The sequence below is a fragment of the Phacochoerus africanus genome, chromosome 2 (genome assembly GCF_016906955.1).
Source record: "Phacochoerus africanus isolate WHEZ1 chromosome 2, ROS_Pafr_v1, whole genome shotgun sequence".
NCBI classification, from domain to species: domain Eukaryota; kingdom Metazoa; phylum Chordata; class Mammalia; order Artiodactyla; family Suidae; genus Phacochoerus; species Phacochoerus africanus.
This window is the reverse complement of record NC_062545.1, coordinates 240,219,233-240,243,810: the sequence shown is the minus strand read 5'-3', so window position 1 is coordinate 240,243,810 and position 24,578 is coordinate 240,219,233. Positions and strand designations below refer to the sequence as shown.

Here is a 24,578-nt window from a genome sequence, read left to right as displayed (position 1 = left end):
GAGGGAAAGCTCTGTAGAGATGATATTGGGAAAGTGAGGGTGGGGGGAAGGATGTCAGGGATGAAGCCAGAGAAATAAACAAGCTAATGACCTGTGTCCTAGAAATAAACAAACTAAAGCCTTAGGCTTTATCCTAGAAGCTTTGGGGAGCCACTGAGGAATGTTACACTATGTGGCAGGACCAGTTTCATGTTTGAGAAAAATCTTCTTGGCAGCTGAATGTCAGATGGATTAGTTGGAGACAGACCTGGTTACAGGGAGACCTGTTAAGAATCTACTGAGTATCCAAACTAAAGGTGGTGAAGCCAGAACTAACACAGTGACTGAGAGGGTAGAGAGGAAAGACTAATTTGAGTCATAAATGCAGGGCTTGAGAGACTGTCTGGGAGAGAGAGGGAGGGAACGAGAGAGAAAGGAAATCAAGAAGGTTTCCCTAAATTTGAGGCAAAGTTTACATTCAATAAAATGCACAGGAGTTCCCGTCATGGCTCAGCAGAAATGAATCTGACTGGTATCCGTGAGGATGCAGGTTTGATCCCTGGCCTTGCTCAGTGGGCTAAGGATCCAGTGTTGCCATGAGCTGTGGTGTAGGTTGCAGATGCAGCTTGGATTCAGCATTGCTGTGGCTGAGGTGTAGGCCAGCAGCTGTAGCTCCGATTGGACCCCTAGCCTGGGAATTTCCATATGCTGTGAGTGAGGCCCTAAAAAAGCAAAAAATGAATAAAAATAAACTGCACAGAATAGGGGTGTACAGTCCAGCGAGGTTTTTTAAGATGTATTCACCCCTGTAACTAACATACAAGTGAAAATATAAAACATTTCCTTCACCCTCAAGGTTTCTCCTTGATCCCTGCCAGTCAGTCCGTACCTCATTCGAAAGCATCGTTCTGACGTTTATCACCATAGATTATTTTGTCTGTTTTTGAACTTCCCCGAAATGGAATCCTACAATCCATGGTCTTTTGTGACTGGTTTCTTTTGTGTTACATATTCTTTTTTGTTTGTTTGTTTTGTTTTAAGGCCCACACCTGTGGCATATGGACATTCCCAGGCTAGGGGTCAAATCAGAGCTGCAGTTGCTGGCCTACACCACAGCCACAGCAACACCAGATCCAAACCGTGTCTGTGACCTACACCACAGCTCATGGCAATGCCAGATCCTTAACCCACTGAGCGAGGCTAGCGATTAAACCCCCATCCTCATGGATACTGGTCGGGTTTGTAACCTGCTGAGCCACAACGGGAACTCCCTTATGTATTCTTAATTCATCCATCTTACTGAGTGTATTAGCAGTTCATCTCTTTCTGTTGCTGACTAGTGTTCCATTGTATGAGTTCTCCACTGTTTATCCATTCTTTTGCTGATGGACATTTGCTTGTGTCCAGTTTTCTGTCTGTTTTACTATTAGTAATAAAGCTGCTGTAAACATTCTTACAGGAGTTCCCACTGTGGCTCAGTGGGTTAAGAACCTGATGTAGTGACAATGCAGGTTGATCTTATGCTCGCTCAGTGGGTTAAGAATCCAGTGAGGCCATAAGCTGCAGTGTGGGTTGCAGATGCAGCTCGGATCAGTGTTGCCGTGGCTGTGGTGCAGGCCAGCAACTGCAGCTCTGGTTCGACCCCTGGCCTGGGAACTTCCATATGTCGCAGGTGCGGCTCTAAGAAGAAAAAAAAAAACTTTTTAACATTTGTATATAAGTTGTTTTGCAAATGTACATTTTTGCTAACCTTGGGTTTATATCTAGCAGTGGAATTTGTGGGTCACAGGATAAGTATATAACTATAGAAAAAACTGCATAACAGTTTCCTAAAGTGATTCTAGTATTTCATACTCCTGCCAGCAATGTTTGGGAGTTTTAGTTGCTTCACATCTTTGCTGCTTTAATGCTTTCAGTGTTATCATTTATCTCATTATGGTTTTAATACAAATTAAGTAACAATGAATACTAATGACGTTGAGCATCGCTGCAGGAATTTATTGGCCATTCATTTTTCTTTTATGAAGGTTCTACTCAAGTCTTTGCCTATTTCTTATTAGATTTTGTTATTATTGAGTTGTAGGATTTCTTAATGTATCCTGGATTCAAGCTCTTTGTCCTGTATGTTCTGTATTGCAAATATTTTTCCCATTCCACCATTTGTCTTTTCCTTTTCCTAATGATGACTTTTGCTGAACAGAAAATTTTAATTTCGATAGGCCAATTTATTAGTTTTTTCTTTTATGATTGATGCCTTTGGTGTTCTTAGTAATCCACCTAACCCAAAGTTGCAAACATTTTTTCCTAAATTTTGTTGTAGGGGTTTTCTAGATTTAGTTTTTGTTTGGCCTGTAATCAAACTCTAGTTAATTTTTTGTGTGCAGTATGAGGTATGTGTCAAAAGTTCATTTTTTTTTCTCCATATAACTATCAAGTTTTTCCAGCACCGTTTGATGAAAAGGCTTTTCTTCGCCCATTGAATAGCATTGCCATTTTGTCAAAAATCAACTGACCAATACATGTACAGATCCGTTTCTGGACTCTCCAGTTTTCTTACACCAACAGTACCCTGTGTGATAGCTGACATGTTGCAGGAGCCTAGATTATGTTGTGCTTTTTGTTTTTTTAAAGAGTGTTAAATTTTACTCTTTCTTTTGTGTGTGTGTGTATGTGTCTTTTTAGAACCACACTGGCAGCATATGGAGGTTCCCAGGCTAGGGGTCGAATCGGAGCTATAGCTGCCAGCCCACGCAGCAACAAAGGATCCCAGCCAAGTCTGCAACCTACACTATAGCTCATGGCAGCGCTGGATCCTGAACCCACTGAGCAAGGCCAGGGATCAAACCCATATCCTCGTGGATGCTAGCCAGATTCTTTAACTGCTGAGCCACAACGGGAATTCCTAAATACTACTCTAGAAGGCAGTCAGTTTACTGGCAGAACCCTTTGATCCTGTCAGGCTTGCTTTTATTATTGTAATTTGAATTCGTTCCCATGGCACATCCTTTCTGAGTCTCAGTTCTCAGAAAGGATGTGAGACTCCATATGCTTGTCCAGTGAATGCTCCATATTCTGGGCTGGAGTTCTGTGGTCTCCCAGCTCCATGTGATCTCTGGTACCACCAGGTCTGATGAAGTCCTGCCCTATGTGCGTGGCCCGCCTGGCCCACCCCGCCCACCCCTACTCTGTGCCACTTGCTCCGTCTGGGTACCCTGCTTCGCAGATTCCCGCCACCTCAGCAGCGCAGAACTCAGGCCCACGTGCTTGGCGGACTGCTTCTCTGCTTGGGCTCCATCTCCCTACCGACGGGTGAGAAGGTGCCAAGGATGACAGCTGGAGCAGTCGTGCACCCCCCTCCTGTTTCCCTGCTCTCTGAGATCACAGGCCTGTGTGACTTGCAGTTCAGGGCCTGAAAATATCGATTCCGTCACTTCATGTATTCTCTCCAGCTTTGTAGTTGCTTCTGGCAGGAGGGTGAATCTGGTTCCAGGTATTCTGTCCTGGCCTGAAGTGGAAATTCAGATTCCGTTTTGGATGCATTGCTGAGGTTTTAGTATCTGTGGAACATCTAGGTAGACGTGCCTGGCCAGCAATAGGGTGTTCAGGTGTGGAGCCTGAAGGAGCCGTGGCTGGAGATGGATTTTGTAGTCCTGAGTTCACACTGGTAGTTGAGCTGAGGGAATGGATGTGATCCCTCCTCCAGAATGGTTAGAGAAGGGATAGAAGAACGTTCTATTCCCTAAAGGCCTGAGAAGGTGGTGTGACAGAAGTGAGTGAGGAACAGGGGACACAGGGTCGCAGGCCACCGTGAGTAAAGTGGCTTTTATCTGAGGGCGTCTCAGCCTTTCCTCTGTACAGAACGCTTGCCAGTCTGGAACCACCGTTTGTCAGTGCTGCCGAGGACGTCATGGAGTTTGACTGGGTGATCGTGGTAGAAAAACCTATATACCTGGGCTCAGTACTCATCTGTACAGTCAAAACCACATCTGTCTTGAGGAGGCTAAGAGTTTTTTCCAGACCTAACCTTCTAGCCTTCTTGAGGGAGCTGACAAGTATGGTCATAATTTTTTTTTTTTTTGTCTTTTTGCCATTTCTTGGACCACTCCCATGGCATATGGAGGTTCCAATGGGAACTGTAGCTGCAGCCTACGCCAGAGCCACAGCAGCGCAGGATCCGAGCCGCGTCTGCAACCTATACCACAGCTCACGGCAATGCCGGATCCTTAACCCACTGAGCAAGGCCAGGGATCGAACCCGCAACCTCATGGTTCCTAGTTGGATTCGTTAACCACTGCGCCACCACGGGAACTCCGTGGTCATAATTTTTTATAAAATTGAAGGGAACACCTGGAGAGGTAGACAACTTGGTGATTAAAGTCAATGGTGAAATCTGCCCTGTTTCCAGCTTTTGTTTCTAGTTGTGTAGAGACTTTACGGGGTTCAGACTTGAAAGTTCCTCTGTGTCATCGAACTCAGCCTCCTTAGTTTTTAAGTGGGAAGACTGACACTAATAAGTAGAGAGAGCTTAATCTAAGTGTAAGTAACATAAATGCAGTGAAGCCGGCTTCAGCAACAGGGGGAATTTGCTGGAAGAGAACACAGGTTGCGATGAGATTCCAAAAGTGAGGATGAAGCTGAGCTTTGCGAGTGGACTGGAGTCCTGACCTAGAGTGCTGTAGAGACCCTGGGATGCCCCTTGTTTCTGCCCGCTTCTCTGCTTTTTTCCCCTGATGCCTTCTTCTCTCAATGCAGACCAGCTTCTTGTGTCTCCACCCTCCCCCACCCCCCAGAGAAATACCAACAGCTATTCCTGAATTTATAGCTTAGCCGTCTGTTCTCTTCCATTCAGGAAGGACATAAACCTGGTTCTAGAATCGCAACTCCAATTCCCCTAGTGGTCCTGGCAGCCAGTGGAGCCATCCCAAGTCCAGGCATCTGCAGCCAGGGAGCTGGGAAGGGTTGTTCTACACACACGGCTGCGGGAAGCCCCTGCTTCTGTAACCAAGTGGTGTCAACTGTTGGTGGCAGGGGGGATATTTTCTAGAGAACAGTAAGAGGGCAGACGGCTGAGCAGCCAGCCCACTAGATGTTTGGGACACGAGGGTTGCATCAGTAACAAGTGGCAGAGCCAGGACCAACCCCACAGCCTCTGATCCAGCAGCAGTCTCCCTGAGGTTGTCTCCCATGGGGATTTGGCCCATGATAAAGAGACATAGCTCTAGGACCGGAATAGCTAAAGGTGGGCTCCCTCCGTGCTAGTGCAAACCCTTTTAGTTACAAGTCACAGAAACCCACATCAAACCAGCTTAAGCAGAAGGGGGATTTCTTAGAAGGCTGTTGAGGTATTTCTCAGATTTGCAGGCCATCTTGAATCTGGAGTCAGTTCTACCAGGACACATGTGCACTGTTTTTGTTTTGGGGGTGTTTTGTTTTGTTTGACTTTTTAGGGCCACACCCATGGCATGTGGACATTCCCAGGCTAGGAGTCAAATCGGAGCTGCAGCTGCCAGCCTACACCACCGCCACAGCAATGGCAGGGTCTGAGCCGTGTCTGCAGCCTACACCACAGCTCACAGCAACGCCAGATCCTTAACCCCCTGAGCAAGGCGAGGAATCGAACCCGCATCCTCGTGGATGCTAGTTGGGTTCTTAACCCACTAAGCCACAACGGGAATTTCCTCTCTTTCAATTCTTATCTTTAGCGTCTCCTCATTTCTCCTGGGCTTCTCCACAAGGCAGGGAACGTGGCTGCCAGCAGTTCCAGGGTCATAGCCTTACAGTGTTTTTAAGAGAAAAGAGAGTCTACCCTACTGATTCCAGGTAGAAACATCCCAGGAAAGGATTCTGACTGAGTAGATGGGCTCCTGTGATTGGCTGGGCCTGGGTGCCCCTGGGTCAGAAGGCAGGCGATGTTTTAAGAAGAGGGACTGACCGTAAGCAGGGTAGACAAAAACCACTTCTCTTCTGTGTCTGTCTCCCAGGTGACCATGGAGGCTGGCGGCCTCCCCCTGGAGCTGTGGCGCATGATCTTGGCCTACCTGCCCCTTCCCGACCTGGGCCGCTGCAGCCTGGTGTGCAGGGCCTGGTATGAACTCATCCTCAGTCTCGATAGAACGCGCTGGCGGCAGCTGTATCTGGGCTGCATCGAGTGCCGCCACCCCAACTGGCCCAACCAGCCTGATGTGGAGCCTGCGTCTTGGAGGGAGGCCTTCAAGCAGCACTACCTGGCCTCCAAGACGTGGACCAAGAACGCCCCCATCTTGGAAACTTCCGTCTGCTTTTCTCTGTTTCGCCGGAGAAGGACGCGCCGTACCCTGAGCGTCGGGCCAGGCCATGAGTTTCACAGCCTAGGCAGTGCCCTGGCCATGTCCAGCCTATTTGACCGCATCCTGCTGTTCCCAGGTCTGCACGAAGAGCAAGGGGAAATCATCCTGAAGGTGCCTGTGGAGATTGTAGGCCACGGGAAATTGGGCGAAGTGGCCCTGCTGGCCAGCATTGACCAGCAGTGCTCGACCACACGCCTGTGCAACCTCGTCTTCATGCCGGCCTGGTTCTCACCGTTCATGTTCAAGGTGGGTGTCCAGTTCCCAGGGATGGCCTCTCCCATCCTGACTCTAGGCCTTGGCCTCTTCTCAGTGGGTCCGTAACTCCTTTTTTGTTGGAGTTGAGGGTTCAGTCATTATTCTTCTGACAACCTTCTCTAAGTTCTGCACCAGCTGAGAAAGAGGCACATGGAGCAGTAGAGATCACACTTTTGCTTTATTCCTGGCAAAGCTGTATTTTTTTTTTTTTCTTGTTTCTTTAGGGCAACACCCTCAGCATATGGAGATTCCCAGGCTAGGAGTCTAATCAGAGCCACAGCTGCCGGCCTACACCACAGCCACAGCAACGCCGGATCTCTGACCCACTGAGGGAGGCCAGGGGTCGAACCTGTGTCCTCACAGACACTAGTCATTTTCTTTTCCTCTGAGCCACGACTGGAACTTCAAAGCTGTATTTTAAAAAATGAGCCTTGAGGGAGTTCCCGTGGTGGCTCAGTGGTTAATGGATCCGACTAGGAACGATGAGGTTGCAGGTTCGATCCCTGGCCTTGCTCAGTGGGTTAAGGATCCGGCGTTGCCGTGAGCTGTGGTGTAGGTCACAGACGCGGCTTGGATCCTGTGTTGCTGTGGCTCTGGTGTAGGCTGACAGCTACAGCTCTGATTCGACCCCTAGCCTGGGAACCTCCATATGCCATGGGAGCGGCCCAAGAAATGGCAAAAAGACAAAAAAAAAAAAAAAAAAGAGCCTTGGACTAGAGGCCGAAATTGCTTTGTACTTCTTCCCTTCCAAACTGGACCTGCTGGGGCCACAGGGAGAGCAGCCAGGGGAGAAAGCCAGGTTCCAGGAGCCTGCCACGTGGTGACAGGAAGCAGAGAACAGGTTGGCTCTTCAAGACAGCGTTCCCAGAGAGATGGCCAAAGAGGAGAGGCTCTGGCGGCCAGGGACCTTCAGCCCATTAGCGCACCCTATGGAGGGTCAAAGAAGATCAAGCCTTTGCCAAGAGTGACTGGAGAGAGGACAACTGACTCTCAGGACCACATTCCTTCTAGGAATACAGAGCAGTTGTGGTCAAAGACAAGCGTGGGTCGAGGCGTTGGTAGCTCCTGGCAGAACAGTCTACAGCTTTTACGTTGCCTAGAAACTGATGGCAATATATAGATTGGGTACCTAGTCAACAAAAAATTATATTGCCACTCTTCTGCCAATAACAACGAAATTGTCTCTCAGGTTCATAATTATGCCACCAGTCATTTATGATGCACTTACTGTGTGCCAGGCATGTCTTTACAGCCATGATTAGGATGGGTAGTGTTGCCAGGCTTTATAGATGAGCAGACTAAGCCTCAGCAAGGGTCTCAGGCTTTGTAAGGGACCAGGCTAGGATCCAAAGCCTATAATCATAATATAGGCGACTTTCCGTCTGCGACCTCATTTGATCCCCACAGCAGTCATTTGGGGTAGAGTAGCTGTTTTGCAGATGAGGGACACGGAAGCTTAGAGCTGCTGAGTAACTTTCTTAAGTAGAAATTACTCAAGTCCAGGCCTTTGTTTCTAAGCACTTTTTTTTTTAAATGGCCGAACCCTGGGCCAGGGATTGAATCTGAGCTGCTGCCATGACCATTGCCTGCAGCAACCCTGGATCCTTTAACCCACTGCACCAGGCTAGGGAACAAACATGAGCCTCCACAGGACCCAAGCCACTGCAGTCAGGCTCTTAACCCACTGAGCCACAGCGGAAATTCCCTAAGCACGTTCGAAATTACATTGTGCTGGGTTCCCTGGAAGCTTAAAAGGCTCCTTGCTTTTTAGGGCTAGAGCAGTTGAGAAGGACCTATGAGGTTCTCCTGCGCCAATTTATAGACCCAGAAGAAGAGTGCATTTCCAGAACCTTCGCATTTCATAGACTAGTATAGTCATTTCAGCCTCTACTTCCCACTCCCAAGTGCAGCCACAGATCCCCAAGGGATGGGTCCTGGCTGTAGACTTGTTGGTAGCCCAGTGCACCATCCGGCTTTGCGCTTGGTGTATGCTAGTGCTCCATCCATGATTGTCTTGCATCTGAAAGAAGCAAAGGCCCAGATGATTTCACAAACATTTCCTACGACTTCTGAGGAGGAGTCGAGCAATGGCTCTGTGTCTCTGGAGAGCCAGTGTTTATCTACAAAGAGGATCGAGGAGTTCCCATCATGGCTCAGTGGCTAATGAATCCGACTAGGAACCATGAGGTTTCGGGTTTGATCCCTGGCCTTGCTCAGTGGGTTAACGATCCGGCGTTGCTGTGAGCTGTGGTGTAGGTTGCAGATGCAGCTCAGATCCCAAGTTGCTGTGGCTCTGGCGTACGCCGGTGGCTAAAGCTCCGATTCGAGCCCTAGCCTGGGAACCTCGATATGCTGTGGGAGCAGCCCTAGAAAAGACAAAAAGACAAAAACAAACAAAAACAAAACAAAACAAAATTGCACCAAGACAAAATTAGGTTAGCCATAGTGAAGGGCTGGAGAGGTGAAGGGGAGTTAAGTTCTGGGACAAGCTCTCAAGGGAGGTCCCTGCTAGGAAATATAAAAGTCATGCAAGGATTACTAAGTGGGATCAAGAGACACTCCCTCATTTTATGGTTCAAATACATCACATGGAACTTGGCGTGAAGTTCAGAAACAGTTCTTCCTCAGGGATACAGAATGGCAGGGCTTCTCCATCAGGCCCAAAGGGAGCTGAGTGGCTCAGGCGAGTTGTGCTGAGGGCTGAGCATCCTCCACCACCACCCCCACCACCACCCCAGGTGATAATAGCTAACTTTTATTGGGTGCCAGCTTTGTGCCCGGTGCTTGGTTAGCTAGTGAGCCCTATGCTGCAGACAGAGACGCTGAGGCTGAGAAGTAACATATGTGTCCAAGGGAAGACGTGGAAGGGGCAGAGCTGGGCACTGTGCCCTGCAGCCAGACCCCAGAGCCTTGCACTTAGCCACTGCTCAGTACTGCTCGCCCGACCATGGCAGAGCTCCCTGTCCCCTCTCTAGGGACGGGGCCTACCATCTCTTGCTGCATTTCTGCACTGGCATCAGTTCCCATGCAGACTTTCTCAGCATCTGTGGCCGGGCCGCCCACTACCTGCCCAGCCCAGGCAGAGCTCAGCCCCTCCAGCTTCACGTGGCTCTGCTCTGAGTCCAGACACCAGGCTGGCCTCTGGGGTGAGGTGCAGGGCAGCAGGCTTAGGTGGAGGCAGGCTTGCAGGGCCAAGAGAGGATGCAAATGAAGGGACAGCTCTGGAGGGTGAGACCCAGAGGAACACCCTGTAATGGGACACAGTGTTCGCATAACTGAGACACGACACTGGGACCCCTCACCCGTCAGACAGCTTGGTGAAGCTGGGCTTGCATCCCAGCCAGTTCCTGTGTCTGTGCAAATCTGAAGCTTTCCCCATCATTTCTGATCATCCCCAAAGCACCAGTCTCCTGGTCACCTCTGGTATTAACACATGTCCATCCTGTTTCACTCAGCATCCTGTGAGCTTTCAGCATCTTCCCCCTTCTCCATGGCACCCTTCAAACTTTTTTTTTTTTTTTTTGAGGTCTTTTTAGGGCCGCATCTATGACTTATGGAAGTTCCCAGGCTAGGGGTCAAATCAGACTACAGCTGCTGGTCTACACCACATCCACAGCAATGCCATATCTGAACCATGTCTGCAACCTACACCACAACTCACAGCAACACCATATCCTTAACTCACTGAGCAGGGCCAGGGATCGAACCCGCAACCTCATGGTTCCTCGTCGGATTTGTTTCCACTGCATCACCATGGGAACTCCCCCTCACACTCTTTATTCTCACTAAGTGCTCCATGAGAATTAGGGGAATTTCTTTGAGATTTGAGGGTGTTAGGGAGGGTCTTGCTACAGAGTATGACTTTTTCTGCCATTATCCATTTCACTCTGGTCCCTGCCCTTTGGGATTGGAAGGGGGGGAAGGACAGGCACCTCCAAATGATCTGCCCACTGATACAAAATGGCTCGGGAGGGGAACCAGCAGGATGGATGGCTCTTCCAGGCTCCACCCCGCCCCCCATGGAGCAGTTAGAGCTGTGCCCAGCAAAATAGATCTTATCCCTGTGACAACCTCTTTCTCTCATTCCTCAGACAACTTCGGGTCACGTCCAGTTTGACAACTGCAACTTTGAGAATGGCCACATCCAGGTCCATGGCCCGGGCACCTGCCAAGTGAAGTTTTGCACCTTCAAAAACACCCATGTCTTTCTGCACAACGTGCCCCTGTGTGTCCTGGAAAACTGTGAATTTGTGGGCAGCGAAAACAACTCTGTGACTGTTGAGGGCCACCCGTCCTCAGAAAAAAACTGGGCCTACACGTATCTCTTAGGGCTTATCAAGTCTTCTCCCAGCGTGCTTCCAGCAGAGGACTCTGATTCAGTCATGGCCCTGGACCTGGAGAGCAGAGACCAGGCCTGGAGCCCGAGGACCTGTGGCATGGTCATTGAGGGCAGCCAGAGCCCTACCAGCCCAGCCTCCAGCTCCCCCAAAGCTGGCTCCAAGGCCGGCTCTCGGGAGGCAGAGGTGGGCAGCGATGGGGAACGGGTGGCCCGGACCCCCGACAGCAGCGACGGAGGCCTGAGTCCCAGCAGTGAGGATGAGGATGAGGACCAGCTCACGTACAGACTGTCCTACCAAGTGCAGGGCCCGCGGCCCGTCCTGGGGGGCTCCTTTTTGGGCCCCCCACTGCCGGGAGCATCCATCCAGCTGCCCAGCTGCCTAGTGCTGAACTCGCTGCAGCAGGAGCTGCAGAGGGACAGGGAGGCCATGGCACTGGCCAGCTCCGTGCAGGGCTGCCTCATCCGCAAGTGCCTCTTCCAGGACGGGAAGGGAGGCGTCTTCGTTTGCTCCTATGGCCGAGCCAAGATGGAAGGGAATGTCTTCCGGAACCTGACTTACGCGGTGCGGTGCATTCACAATAGCAAGGTGCTGTCACGGGGCTTCCTGTACAGACCCGGGAGGCCTCACTGGGTCACCAGGAACCTGATTTCTGAGTGGAGAGAGAGCGTCCGTGGCCATATGCAGGAGAGCCGGGGTGGAGCTAGTCTGCATTTTTTTCTTTTTTTTTTGTCTTTTTGCTTTTTCTAGGGCCACTCCCGCAGCATATGGAGGCTCCCAGGCTAGGGGTCAAATCAGAGCTGTAGCCGCCGGCCTACGCCAGAGCCACAGCAACACGGGATCCGAGCCACGTCTGCAACCTACATCACAGCTCACAGAAACGCCGGATCCTGAACCCACTGAGCGAGGCCAGGGATCGAACCGGCCACCTCATGGTTCCTAGTCAGATTCATTAACCACTGAGCCATGACGGGAACTCCAATTCTGCATTTTTTAAAAAAATCATTGTCTTATAAGCTTATAACCCTCACTTGCGTCATCTCTGCCATCTGATTAGACAGGGCAGAAAACTATTCTTCCCTCTTTACAGAGGGCTGGCCGAGAGAGGAAGGTGACTTAACTCAGGATCACACAGCCAGTTAGAGGAATGGGGGCTGGGACCTGTGTCTTCCACCTCCTTTTGCTACGTTATGCTGCTTCTTGAACATGTCACCCAACTCCTAGGAAGAGGAACAAGGGCTCTTGAGCCTGGATTCGAGAAACTTTGGAGAGATAAGATTGCTGCCTTTGATCCAAACTGTAGGTGGTTCGAGAAGACTTCTTAGGTGAGGAGATGGCTAAGCTGGGTAGGACAAGGAGGAGAGCCAAGTTGGGTATGCATGTGGTGAAAAAGAGGTGCAATGTGAGGATGCAGGCAGCAGACATCTTGCACTGGGGCCTGGGTGTGAGGCTGAATTCAGCCACATGGTGGAGACAGACGGGGTGTGGGAAAGTGTGCAGGGGAGGTGAGCAGAAGCCACCTTGCCTGGGACCTGGAAAGCCCCATTGAGACGTGAGGACATCATGCTAAGTACCGCTCATCCCACCCTGGACGCTGTCAGCACCTGGTTCCTGCAGCCCCTTCGGGCACCGCAGGACAGTCTGCAGATCCTGTAAAAGGCTGGGGACAGGAAAGGCTTTTTTTTTTTTTTTTCTTTTGCCATTTCTTGGGCTGCTCCCATGGCATATGGAGGTTCCCAGGCTAGGGGTCGAATCGGAGCTGTAGCCACCGCCCTACACCAGAGCCACAGCAACGCCAGATCTGAGCCTCGTCTGCAACCTACCCCACAGCTCATGGCAACGCTGGATCCTTAACCCACTGAGCAAGGCCAGGGATCGAACCCGCAACCTCATGGTTCCTAGTCGGATTAGTTTCCACTGAGCCATGAAGGGAACTCCAGGAAGGGCTTCTAAAAGGAAAGACATGGTGTAGGTTGCAGATGTGGCTTGGATCCCGTGTTGCTATGGCTGTGACACAGACCGGCAGCTTCAGCTCCCATTCGACCCCTAGCCCGGGAACCTCCATATGCCTTGGGTGCAGCCCTAAAAAGAATGAAAAGAAAAAGGAAAGACATGGCCTTTTAGAAGGAAGCCAAGATAGCTTCTAGGTTTGGGTCTCACCTCTCCACTAATTCATTGTGAACATTACCTTCCTCTTCTCTGAAGTGGATATAAGCATTCCTGCCCTGCCTGTTTCACGGGGGGGTGGGGGGGGGGGCGGTGAGGATTCAATTCTGTGATGTTGGCAAAAGCACTTAGGAAACTGTAGGGCATCGTACAGATGTCACATGTGGGTCTTGCAAGTCTCTGAAGGCTTCTAGAATGGTTAATAGCAATTGCATCTTAATTGTATTTTCCCCCCTTCCAAAAAGGATTTCACATGGTGTTATGCTGAAGGCATCATATAAGACTGTGCTTTAGGGAGTTCCCATTGTGGCGCAGTGGTTAACAAATCCAACTAGGAACCATGAGGTTGCGGGTTTGATCCTTGGCCTTGCTCAGTGGGTTAAGGATCCAGTGTTGCCAGTGAGCTGTGGTATAGGTCGCAGACGTGGCTCGGATCCCATGTTGCTGTGGCTGTGGTGTAGACTGGTGGCTACAGCTCCGGTTAGACCCCTAGCCTGGGAACGTCCATATGCCTTGGGAGCGGCCCTAGGAAAGGCAAAAAAAAAGACTGTGCTTTAAACAGAGCATAAAAAATAATGATCAAATAAAAGGAGTGGGTGGTAGCTTTGGCTTTCAGGGGTACCACAATGAAAGGATCTGGGGTGAGCCCTTAAGGGAGGCTTTCCTCCCTGCATAGTTACTAAGAATGTGGTTCCAGGGAGTTCCTGTCATGGCTCAGTGGAAACTAATCCATCTAGGATCCATGAAGATGCAGGTTCCATCCCTGGCCTTGCCCAGTGGGTTAAGGATCCAGCGTTTCCGTGAGCTGTGGGGTAGGTTGCAGACAAGGCTCAGATTCGGCGTTGCTGTGGCTCTGGTGTAGGCCAGCGGCTACAGCTCTGATTCGACCCCTAGCCTGGGAACGTCCATATACCATGGGTGCAGCCCTAAAAAGCAAAGAAACCCAGAAGAAAAAAACAAAAACAAAAACAAAGACTCTGGTTCTACCCCTTAATAGCTGTCTATATTCCTTTGGACTGATGATACAACCTGCTCCAAGGTGTGGTAAGGATTAACTAAGGTCGTCTGTGTGTGTGTGTGTGTGTGTGTGTGTGTATGCTTAGCACTGTGTCTGGTGCATAGCAGGTACTCCATACATTTTTTTTTTTAACTGTTTTAAAAAAGCTTTCATGAAGGGTGGTGCCTGGGCCAAGCTGTCCAGGAAGACCAGGAGTTGGCAGGTGAAGTTGTGAGGCAGCAGAGGCTGCAGGAAGGCCCAGACGTAGAGAGGACACAGGACATTCAGGGATTTACAAGTAACCTCAGCAGCCAGAGACGAGGTGAGGGCTGCAAGAGGAGACGAGGGCGGGGTCAGCAGGAGCCAGTGAGTGAGGTGCAGGTGTCTTGCCAGAGAGATTGGAGTTGTCCTGAAGGCAGTGGGACCTCACTGTGAGATTTTAAGCAGAGAATTGTAACCAGCTCTGCATCTGGAAAGCTCCTCCTGTCAGCTTGGTGTAGGATGGAGGAGATCAAGATTGGAGACAAAATCAGTGAGAAGCAGTGAAATAGTTACGGTCCAAAGCTGGAGAGGAGGGGACAGGGCAGCCTGGGGAGGGAGCAGTCAAGGCTATAGAGCTTAGATTTCTGGCCGGAGTGACTGAGGCAGAAGCAGGAACGTGGGAGAAGATTAGGGTGTGGAAAGAAGTCATGTCGAGTTGGGAGCACCAGTGACCTCTGCACAGGTGCCCTCTGGTCACTTGGGTCTAGAGCTCTGGAGATGGGCCCTGACGTGCAGACTTGAAAGCCAGTGGTAGCTGGAGTCATCACGGCTTTGGTTTTACCCTCTTGAATCTTGCAGCCAGCTATTCCCAGTGAGTCTCCAGAAGGGTACCTGAAAACAACTGATTGTGATTGGTTTTTGATTAAACCCACCCCCAGCCTCGGGAACACGTATATGCCAAGTGACGTAAATACAAGCAGGGAGCTGAGGCCCAGAGTGCAGGGCCTGGTAAGCTGGTCCCAGGACCAAGGCCTTGAATGAGTGGCCAGAGGGCAACTGCCCGGCCTTGCCCTCTATCCCCGGGAAGGTGGAAGCTGGCCGAAGGAACAAAGAAATTAGTTCTTGCTTCTTTGGTTATCTGGTGGTAATTTTTAGTTTAGAGTCAGGTGTCTTGTGTAAGACGGTTGAGATGGAAATAAATTGTGTATACACATGGGTAGGGGCATGCTTTTTTTGCAAGGCTCAGATTTTCTTGCTGTTGTGAGGACTTCGGCGGTGAACCACAGGCTCCCGATTCCTCTGGCATTACCTGGGCTGCTTGCCAATGGGCTTTTGTCTGTTTTAGGTCCTTGCACCTGCTCCTCCATGCTCCCGCCCATCCCAGCAATAGGCCGCTGCCGTTGGTGGCTCTGGCTGGCTAGCCTGGTGGCGTGGTGGGTGGTAAGGGGTCTCTCGTATCCCAGTTTATCCTTAGTCTTAGGTAGGTGCTGTGTCCATGGGTTTAGCACCTTGGCAGTAGGCCCTTGGCAGTGGTCCTGCCTCTCCCCCAGCACTCAGGGGCTCTCCTGATTGAGGCCAAAGGTTATTTTCTCTTTTTTTTTCTTTTTTTAAATTTATTTTTTTTATCACTCAATGAATTTATTACATTTGTAGTTGTATAATGATCATCACAATACAATTTTGTAGGATTTCCATCCCACAACCCCAGCACATCCTCCCACCCCCCCAACCTGTCTCCTTTGGAAACTGTAAGTTTTTCAAAGTCTGTGAGTCAGTATCTGTTCTGCAAAGAAGTTCATTCTGTCCTTTTTTCAGATTCCACATGTCAGTGAAAGCATTTGATGTTGGTGTCTCACTGTATGGCCGACTTCACTTAGCCTGATAATTTCTAGGTCCATCCATGTTGCTAAAAATGCTGGTATTTCGTTCCTTTTAATGGCTGAGTAATATTCCATTGTGTATATATATATCACATCTTCTTCCAGGGTTATTTTCCTCCCACCTCCCTCAGGGTTAAAGGGTTCATTGTTCTCTTCCTTAACAGCCACAAGGTTTTGCTGACCTCACCACAGCTGCTGAAGGCTTGTTCTCTGGGAAAGTTAGGGGTGAGAAAGCCAGGAGGGGCCCAGAGCTTCTCCATGGTGGCTGATGTGCTCTCCCCCCTGCACCCACCAGGAGGGAGACCGTCTCCTGTCCCTGGTCCTGCCCTCAGTCTTTGTCCACCAGCACACGGTCAGGTCCATGGGGACGTGAATAAATGCCACTGCTCCCGGAGTTTCTCCTTTCTCACACTAGTTCACATTCGGCCTTTAACAACTCACGAATGTGTTTAGCTGAGCTCTTCTTACCAGTTTGGTTGGCATTGGCATCAGTTGAGGCAACCAAGTGTTCATGCCTCGTGTCCTTAGAGGCACCTGTTTCTCTTAGATTCTAGGCTACTTGGGTGTCCTGCAGCCGAGGCTCTCAGACGGCTTCAAGAAAGTTATGGTTTGGTGTCTTGTTCTAAGTGTAGGAGCAATGCTTTTCCCAGCTTTCTCCATCCTAAGCAGAAAGCTTCTCCTTGAAATTTTACTGCCGTTATTCTTTACCCAGCCCAGTTTTATCCTAGTGTAATATATTGTTAGTACATAGTTTACCTTAACATAGAATTTTATTGTTTATGTACAGTTGTTTAAAACAATATATGTTCTTGGAGTTCCCATCGTGGCTCAGGAGAAATGAACCTGACTAGTATCCATGAGGACTCAGGTTCGATCCCTGGCCTCGCTCAGTGGGTTAAGGATCCTGCGTTTTCCGTGAGCAGTGGTATAGGTCACAGACGTGGCTCAGATCCCACATTGCTGTGGCTGTGGCATAGGCCAGCAGCTACAGCTCTAATTTGACCCCTAGCCTGGGAACCTCCACATGCCGAGGGTGCGACCCTAATAAGAAAAAGAAAAAAATATATATTTTTTTTTCTAAATTTTTTATGTAATTAGTAAATATAAAAAGAAAATGTAAGTGGCTTTACTACATGCCCTTAAGAAGCTGTGCACTGGGTTATGGTACCTTGTTTTAAAGAAACCTCATTATCCTTATACCGGCACTTCCAGTTGTCTCACTGTGGAGTTCTAGTGGGCTTTCCATCCTAGAATGATGCCTCAGGAAAGATGCAGAATAGGCAGGAATGGGCTTTTGTCTTCAGAGTGAAGAGTGAAAAGGCAGGTTGGAGAGGTGGGGTCCTTACCCTCAGGCGCTCCCTCGGGCAGTGAACTGCAGCAACGGGGCGTGCGGAAGTGAGGGATCTGCACTTCACTCCATTCAAAGTAGCTGTGCCCCTGGCCCCCTGGGGAAATCTTCATGTAACCACAGTGCATGTAGAGTTTGCAGACCACTAAATCCCATCTCCTCCAAGCATCCCTTTTTTTTTTTTTTTTTTGTCTTTCTGTCTTTTTTAGGGCTGCACCTGTAGCATATGGAGATTCCCAGGCTAGGGGTCTAATCGGAGCTGTAGCCGCCGGCCTATGCCACAGCCACAGCAATGCCAGATTCGAGCCATATCTGCGACCTACACCACAGCTCATGGCAACGCCAGATCCTTAACCCACCAAGCAAGGCCAGGGATTGAACCTGCCGCAACCTCATGGTTCCTAGTCGGATTTGCTAACCACTGCACCAGGAAGGGAACTCCAAGCCTCCTTTTTCATTCTGCTCAGAAGGTGTGACTGGGAGTGCAGGGCCCAGCTTCGATCCAGGCTTTAGTGAAGAACCAGTTGGTGGGAGGGTGGCAGAGAGCCTACAGGGCAAGTAGGGAAGGGCACAAAGGTGGCTCAGTGGAGAGTGGCGGGACCGGCCGCAGTTAGACCGCACTCAGCAGATGGGGAGGAAGAAGGGTTCCCTGAGCCCTCTTACACATACCCTGTGACAGGAGAGTGAATGGCTCTCTTTTCTCTGCCCAGGTTGTCGTGCTCAGGAACCACATCCACCACTGCAGAGCGTCAGGCATCTTCCTTCGCTTGGAGGGCGGAGGCCTGATCGCTGGCAACAACATTGACCACAACGCGGAGGCCGGCATCGACATCCGGAAAAAGTCCAACCCTCTCATTCTGGTACTTCCTTCCACCTTCGTGCCCTTTTGCAGGGTGGCTCTTGGTTCTCACAGACCTTGTTTTTCTAAGGATGTTTAAGCATATGTTGCCATCTTGAATTTCCACTGCTTCCTCTTTGCAAGTGGTTCCTGCCCTTTTCTCTGTGTGTCCTTGTGACTCAGCATCTCTTTTTCTGTGTATTGAGAGTCACGTCCCTGTAGTCTCCCCCATAAGGAAGAGGACTGGATAGACAGGGACATTCATGGGCTATTCCCTCCCTCAGCCCTGAAATGCTCTCTTGGGCTCTGAGTTTGGTAAGAATAAAGATATCATATCTGCCCTGAAAAATAACTTGGGTCAAAAATAAAGCACACATGGATTAAAAATAAAGTTAGGGGAGTTCCTGTTGTGTTGCAGCAGAAATGAATCCAACTAGTATCCATGAGGATGCAGGTTCAATCCCTGGCCTCAGTCAGTGGGTCAGGGATCCGGCATTGCCATGAGCTGAGATATAGTTCGCAGACGTGGCTCGGATCCCACGTTGCTGTGGCTGTGGTGTAGGCCGAATGCTATAGCTCTGACTTGACCCCTACGCTGGAAACTTCCATGTGCCACCTGTGTGGCCCTCAACAGCAAAAAAAAAAAAAAAAAAATGTAGTTCATTCTTTACTATAGCAAAGACATTTAGGATACTTAGTTCTGAAGATTACTTGTCTCCCTGATAGCGTGAGGCCATAGTGAGTTTGATCATATGCCAGTGTGAAAGCCACTTAAAATCCTAGAGTGTGAGGCCAGTGACATGAGAAGCCTGCCCCATTTTTTTTTTTTTTTCTCCAGCCTTCTCTGAGAGACAAGATTTCACAGAAACTGGGAAACATGATAGAGTTTTTATGGGCTTGGAAAAATAATATTCACCCTTATGTCTAGTGCTTAAATGCCAGATACTGTTGTAAAGCACTTGGTATCTATGTATTTAATTATGGTTTAATCTTTACACAACCCTGTGAGATAGAATTACTATTATCCTCATTTTTTAGGTGAAGATGCTAAGGCACAAAGAGGCTAAGGATCTTGGAGTTCCCGTCATGGCTCAGTGGTTAACGAATTCAACTAGGAACCATGAGGTTTCTGTTCGATCTCTGGCCTTGCTCTGTGGGTTAAGGATCCAGCGTTGCCGTGAGCTGTGGTGTAGGTCACAGATGCGGCTCGGATCCCGCATTGCTGTGTCTCTGGTGTAGGCTGGCGGCTACAGCTCCGGTTAGACCCCTAGCCTGGGAACCTCCATATGCTGCAGGAGCGGCCCTAGGAAAGGGAAAAAGACAAAAAAAAAAAAAAGGCTAAGGATCTCGCCCACAGATCACATGTCTAGTGACAGAGCTGGGATTGGAATCCACAACTCACAGATCCTTACCCCACAGAGCAGGGCCAGGGAGCAGACCCACGTCCTCATCAATACTAGTTGGGTTCATTACTCCGGAGCCATGATGGAAACTCCTAAAACTGATTTTCTTTCTTTTTTCTTTTTTTTTTTTTAAGGCTGCACTTGTAAGTTCCCAGGCCAGGTATCAAACTGGAGCTGCAGGTGCCAGCCTACGCCACTGCCACAGCAATACCACATCTGGGCCAGTTTTGACCTATGCCACAGCCTGCAGCAACTTCAGGCCCATAACCCACTGAGCATCCCATGCATCCTCATGAATACCAGTTGGGATCTTAATCCACTGAGCCCCAGTAGGAACTCCTCAGCATTGATATTCTTTTTTTTTTCCTTTTTTTCTTTTTTTTTATTATTCAAATGAATTTATTGGGATATTCTTAACCTAGAATTTCTAGACTGCCCTTGCAAATGCAGAGAAAGGCAAGTTTCTAGCTATATTTCAAAAGGCACACCTAGCCAGTGTCCTCTCCTCATCCGATCCTCTCATTCTTTCTGCCTTGCTGCTGGTATGTGATGCGTGGCCTTGGCTTAGATTATCGCCACTGTTGTCACAGAGGTGAGAGGAGTTTGCCTTCTCAGGCGCAGAAGGACCGGCCTGCTTAGCAGGTGGAGGGGCAAGGGAGCAGTGCCCGGCTTTATGAAAGGGTGTGGGGTGGACACTGCTTACACCTCTCTCCCCCTGCTTTTCAACCCTGTGAGAAACTTCTCTAGGCAGTGGTTAGTCACCCTGGGGAGTTAGCCAGATCCTTCAGGGGAAAATCTGGAAAGTGAGTTAGAATAGGAGAGCTTGCAACATGATACCCTTTCAAGCAAACTGGAACTTGGTTTCCGCACAGTGATTTTGGAAGAGAAACAGTTAGCTTCCTAGTTTAAGCGTAGGGTTATATTCCGGCTGTAAATTAACAATTAGAGTGCAGTTATTTTATTATAATTTATTAAAATTTATTATAATTCTATTAAAATTTTTATCACTGTGCCAAAGCAGCTGACTAGAAAATTGAAAAACAACGTTTCAGGTGCGGCTCTGCCACAACCATTATGTCTGACTCTGGGCCCATTTCCCTGTAAGGCACAGAGAGGTATAGTATGAATTTCTCCAAGGGTAGGTCATTCACTATCTGTGACATCATGCCTCATGGGACACTTAAGCTCCCTGGGGCCGCACCCTCCACAGGCCCCCTGAGTGAGAAGGGAGGCCCAGTTTCCAGTGGCTGCCCCCTTCCCTGGGTGGTCCCTCCGGATTGCACTTAGCCAATGCTCCTGAGTACTAAGGTGCTGTCCCCTTCCTGAGAGGTGGGCACCCTGGGTGACGGGGCCTAGCCAGACGATGGTGGGTTTGGGGGCGTCTTGGAGGCTCTGAAATTTTCAGCTGCGTTGCAGGCGAAGGGCAAGAGCCCACAGCAGTAACTACATCCTGAGAGGCAGGGTGGGAAGGACTCCTCTCTCGGGAGCCTCCCTCACAGGTGTCCACGTCTGCCCGTGCAGAAGGCACGACAGCAGCCTGGTCCATCCTCTCTTTGGTGCCAGGGATCCTGCACCCACCTGGTTTTCTCCGCTAGTTTGGGTGCTGTGGGGTGGTGTTGACTTTGCTGCTCACTGGCGTGTCTGATCTGCCCTCTCTGGTGTCTGATGTTCCCTTGCAGTGTAACCAGATCCACCATGGCCTTCGCTCTGGCATTGTTGTCCTTGGCAATGGGAAAGGCATCATCCGGAACAACCAGATCTTTTCAAATAAGGAGGCTGGCATTTATATCCTGTACCACGGAAATCCAATCGTGAGGTAGGTGCCGCTGTCCCTAGACCATCCTGCTCACCATTCCCTCCTCCCTGTCTTTGCTTCATTCGAAACCGTTTTTGTTTACTGAAACAGCCGTGCAGATGCAAGCACAGATTTTACCCATAATCCCACCTCGGTAACACAGCTTTTTGTTGCTGATCTGTGTTCTGTGCTTTTGTGTGTGTGTTCCTTCTAATTAACTGTGTGGCCATTCTATTCAGCAAACACCACTGAGCACTTGTAATAATTTTAACAAGGAACACAAGGGGCAGAACCTGCTCCCTAGCAGCTTACTCTGGTCTGGAGGACACTTGGGCCCAGAATAATGCTAGGGTAGGAGTGGCATAGAGATTTCAGCTCACCTGAGCACTCAGGTCAGTTGAGAGTGACTACCTGGGGTGCTGTATTAAGATCCAAAGGTGGGAGTTCCCATCGTGGCTCAGTGGTTAACCATGAGGGAACTAGGAACCATGAGGTTGCGGGTTCGATCCCTGGCCTTGTTCAGTGGGTTAAGGATCTGGCATTGCTGTGAGCTGTAGTGTAGGTTGTAGATGCGGCTTGGCTCTGGCGTTGCTGTGGCTCTTGTGTAGGCCGGCAGCTACAGCTCCGATTAGACCCTTAGCCTGGGAACCTCCACATGCTGCAGGAGCGGCCCTAGAAAAGGAAAAAAAAAAAAAAAATCCAAAGGTGGAGTTCTCCTATGGCACAACAGGTTAAGGATGTGGTGGTGTCCCTGCTGTTAGATCCCTGGCCCAGGAACTTCTGCATGCCACGGGCACAGCCAGCAAGGAAAAAAAAAAAAAAGACTGAGGCTACATCTGACCTCAGCCTGAAAGTGTGCCCTGGTTCATCCGTGGTGTAAGCTGTAGGTGGGAGGGGCTGTGGATGTGCCCTCCAACTCTCATACAGTGGACTGTGATGAATGCTATGCAAGTAGTGCCAGGAGAGGGAGAGAATCATTCTGACTAGGGGGCTGTGGGAAGGCCTCATTTCGGAGGTGGCATTGGAATTTGACTTTGAAATGTGGGTAGAGCTTGGACGCTCATGGAGATGGAGAGTGGACGTCATAGTGGAGGGAGCAGCACGAGCAAAGGCAGCAGAGCACAGCAGATTTGGGGGTTAACATACAGGTTGCTGGGGGTTTGAGGAAGCCTGACACGTGGGTGTAAAACAGCTTAAATCAGGACTGGCCCAGACAGTGTTGGATCCTGTGGTCACTGCAGCCTGACTTTTTTATATCCTTGTGGCAGTCCACCTTTGCCATGCAGTGTTGTGGAGAGCTTTGTGCTGGGTGAAGAAGGCCTTATGTAGTCCATTGAGGAATGTAGAGTTTATTCTGTCTAGATAATGGGGAATCATAATTTGAGCAGAAAACTCACACGGTGATATCTGAGCTTTACAAAAATAGCTGGCATTAATGTGCAGCAATTGTATTCAGAGAACTTTTCCCTGCATCATTCCATGTTTTTTTCCATTTTTTTTTAATTTAGTAAGATAAAATTTTTATTTGTATGTATTTTTATTAAAGTATAGTTGATTAAAAAAAAAAAAACCAAGGAGTTCCTGTCGTGGCTCAGCAGAAATGAATCTGACTCGTATCCATGAGGATGCAGGTTCGATCTCTGGCCTCAGTCAGTGGGTTAAGGATCCAGAGTTCCCATGAGCTGCATTGTAGGTTGCAAACGTGGCTTGGATCTGGAGTTGCTCTGGCCTGGGAGCCTCCATAAGCTGTGGTTGCAGCCCTAAAAAGACAAAAAGAAAAAAGAAAAGAAAGTATAGTTGATTTACAGTGTTGTGCCAGTTTCTGTTGTACAGCTAAGTGACCCCGTCATACATACAGATAACATTCTTTTCCTTATGTTACTTTCGGTCATGGTCTATCTCAAGAGATTGGATATAGTTCCTTGTGCTCTACAGTAGGACCTCATTGCTTATCCATTCTAAATGTAGTAGTTTGCATCTTCTAACCCCAAACTCCCATCCCATCCCGCTCCCCACTACCTTTCCACGTTGTTTGACCTTTATATTTATATGACCTTTATGTTTATCACCTTGGACAGTTTCAGAACATCCCATTGTTTTGATAGTCCCTCATTTTCAATCTATTCAAAATAGATGTGGACGTCTTTTTTTTTTTTTTTTCACTGTTGTAGACAGCTTACTAAAAACAATTAGTGATCAGAGAACGTTTCTCCCCCATCTTTTGCATCATTGCTTTAAGATTAGAGTAGGTGTTTGCCTGTATGCGTGTTCTTTGTTTAACATACATAAAAAGGGTGTACAAACAGTCTCTGCTCCGTGGAGTTTACAGTCTCATGCTGGCGACAGACATGCACGAGTAGCCATGAGGGAAGACTCATCAAAGTGAATGCTTAGAGCCTAGTAGGTCGTCATGCAAGTGCCTAAGGAGCCCAGCTCTGATTTCCGCTGAGCAAGTCAGGAAGGGCACATGGGAGCTGACACTTGCATTGTGCTTGAAGGATGATAGGACTTGAGGGCCACAGAAGAGGCATGCTGGGCCTGGGGCAGTGAAATTTGAGGTATATCCTGGGGAAATGGGGTAAAAGATGTGGTATGTCTGGGCATGTGATGCCTGGGGGATTGAGTAGAAGGTCAGCCTACAAAGTGGGGTTGATGCTGGAGCTTGAATACCAAGTGTTGTGGGTAGAGGACTGGCCCTCCGTGTCTCTCCATTTCCTGATCCTTGGAACCTTTGCATGTGCTTTGCTTACATGGCAGAAGAGACTTGGCAGTGGTGATTAAGTTAGTTAAGGACCTTGAGGTGGGGAGAGGATCCTGGAATATCCAGGTGGGCCTAGTGTCATCACAAGGGTCCTTAGAAGAGGGAAGCTGGAGGATGAGCATCAGAGGGAAGGAGATGTGTCAGCAGAAGCAGAGGTCAGAGTTGATGAGGCCACAGGCCAGGAAATGGGGGCAGCCCCAGGAAGCTGGACAAGAACTGGACCCCTCCTGTAGCGCCTCTAGAAGGAACGCAGGTCTGCCCACACCTTGATTTAGCCCGTCAGACCCATTTTGGCCTTCTGATCTCCTAAAGAAAATAGTAAATCTGTGGTGTTCCAAGCCATTAGGTTCGTGGTCATTAGTTACAGTAGCCACACCCCAGACCTCGTGGGTACTGGGGAGCTGTTCAAGGGTTTTGAGCAAGGACTCTTACAACGAGATCAGGGTCTTGGGTTTTTAAAAGAGTTGTGTTGAGAGAAAAGGTTGTGCTTTTTTTCCTTTGTTTCTTTGTG

At 49.3% G+C, this 24,578-nt stretch overlaps 1 protein-coding gene across 4 annotated transcripts in view; it reads left to right on the top strand.

Moving 5' to 3' along the window:
- The window catches only part of FBXO10 (F-box protein 10), a 75,416-nt gene that overhangs the window by 37,850 nt on the left and 12,988 nt on the right, over window positions 1-24,578 (top strand). For all 4 annotated transcript variants that reach the window (XM_047767956.1, XM_047767954.1, XM_047767953.1 and 1 more), the window contains exons 2-5: window positions 5,961-6,551; window positions 10,652-11,485; window positions 17,981-18,130; window positions 21,191-21,327. In XM_047767956.1, coding sequence (XP_047623912.1) covers window positions 5,967-6,551; window positions 10,652-11,485; window positions 17,981-18,130; window positions 21,191-21,327 — 1,706 coding nt within the window. In that variant the 5' untranslated portion in view covers window positions 5,961-5,966. The remainder of the gene's footprint in view (window positions 1-5,960; window positions 6,552-10,651; window positions 11,486-17,980; window positions 18,131-21,190; window positions 21,328-24,578) is intronic.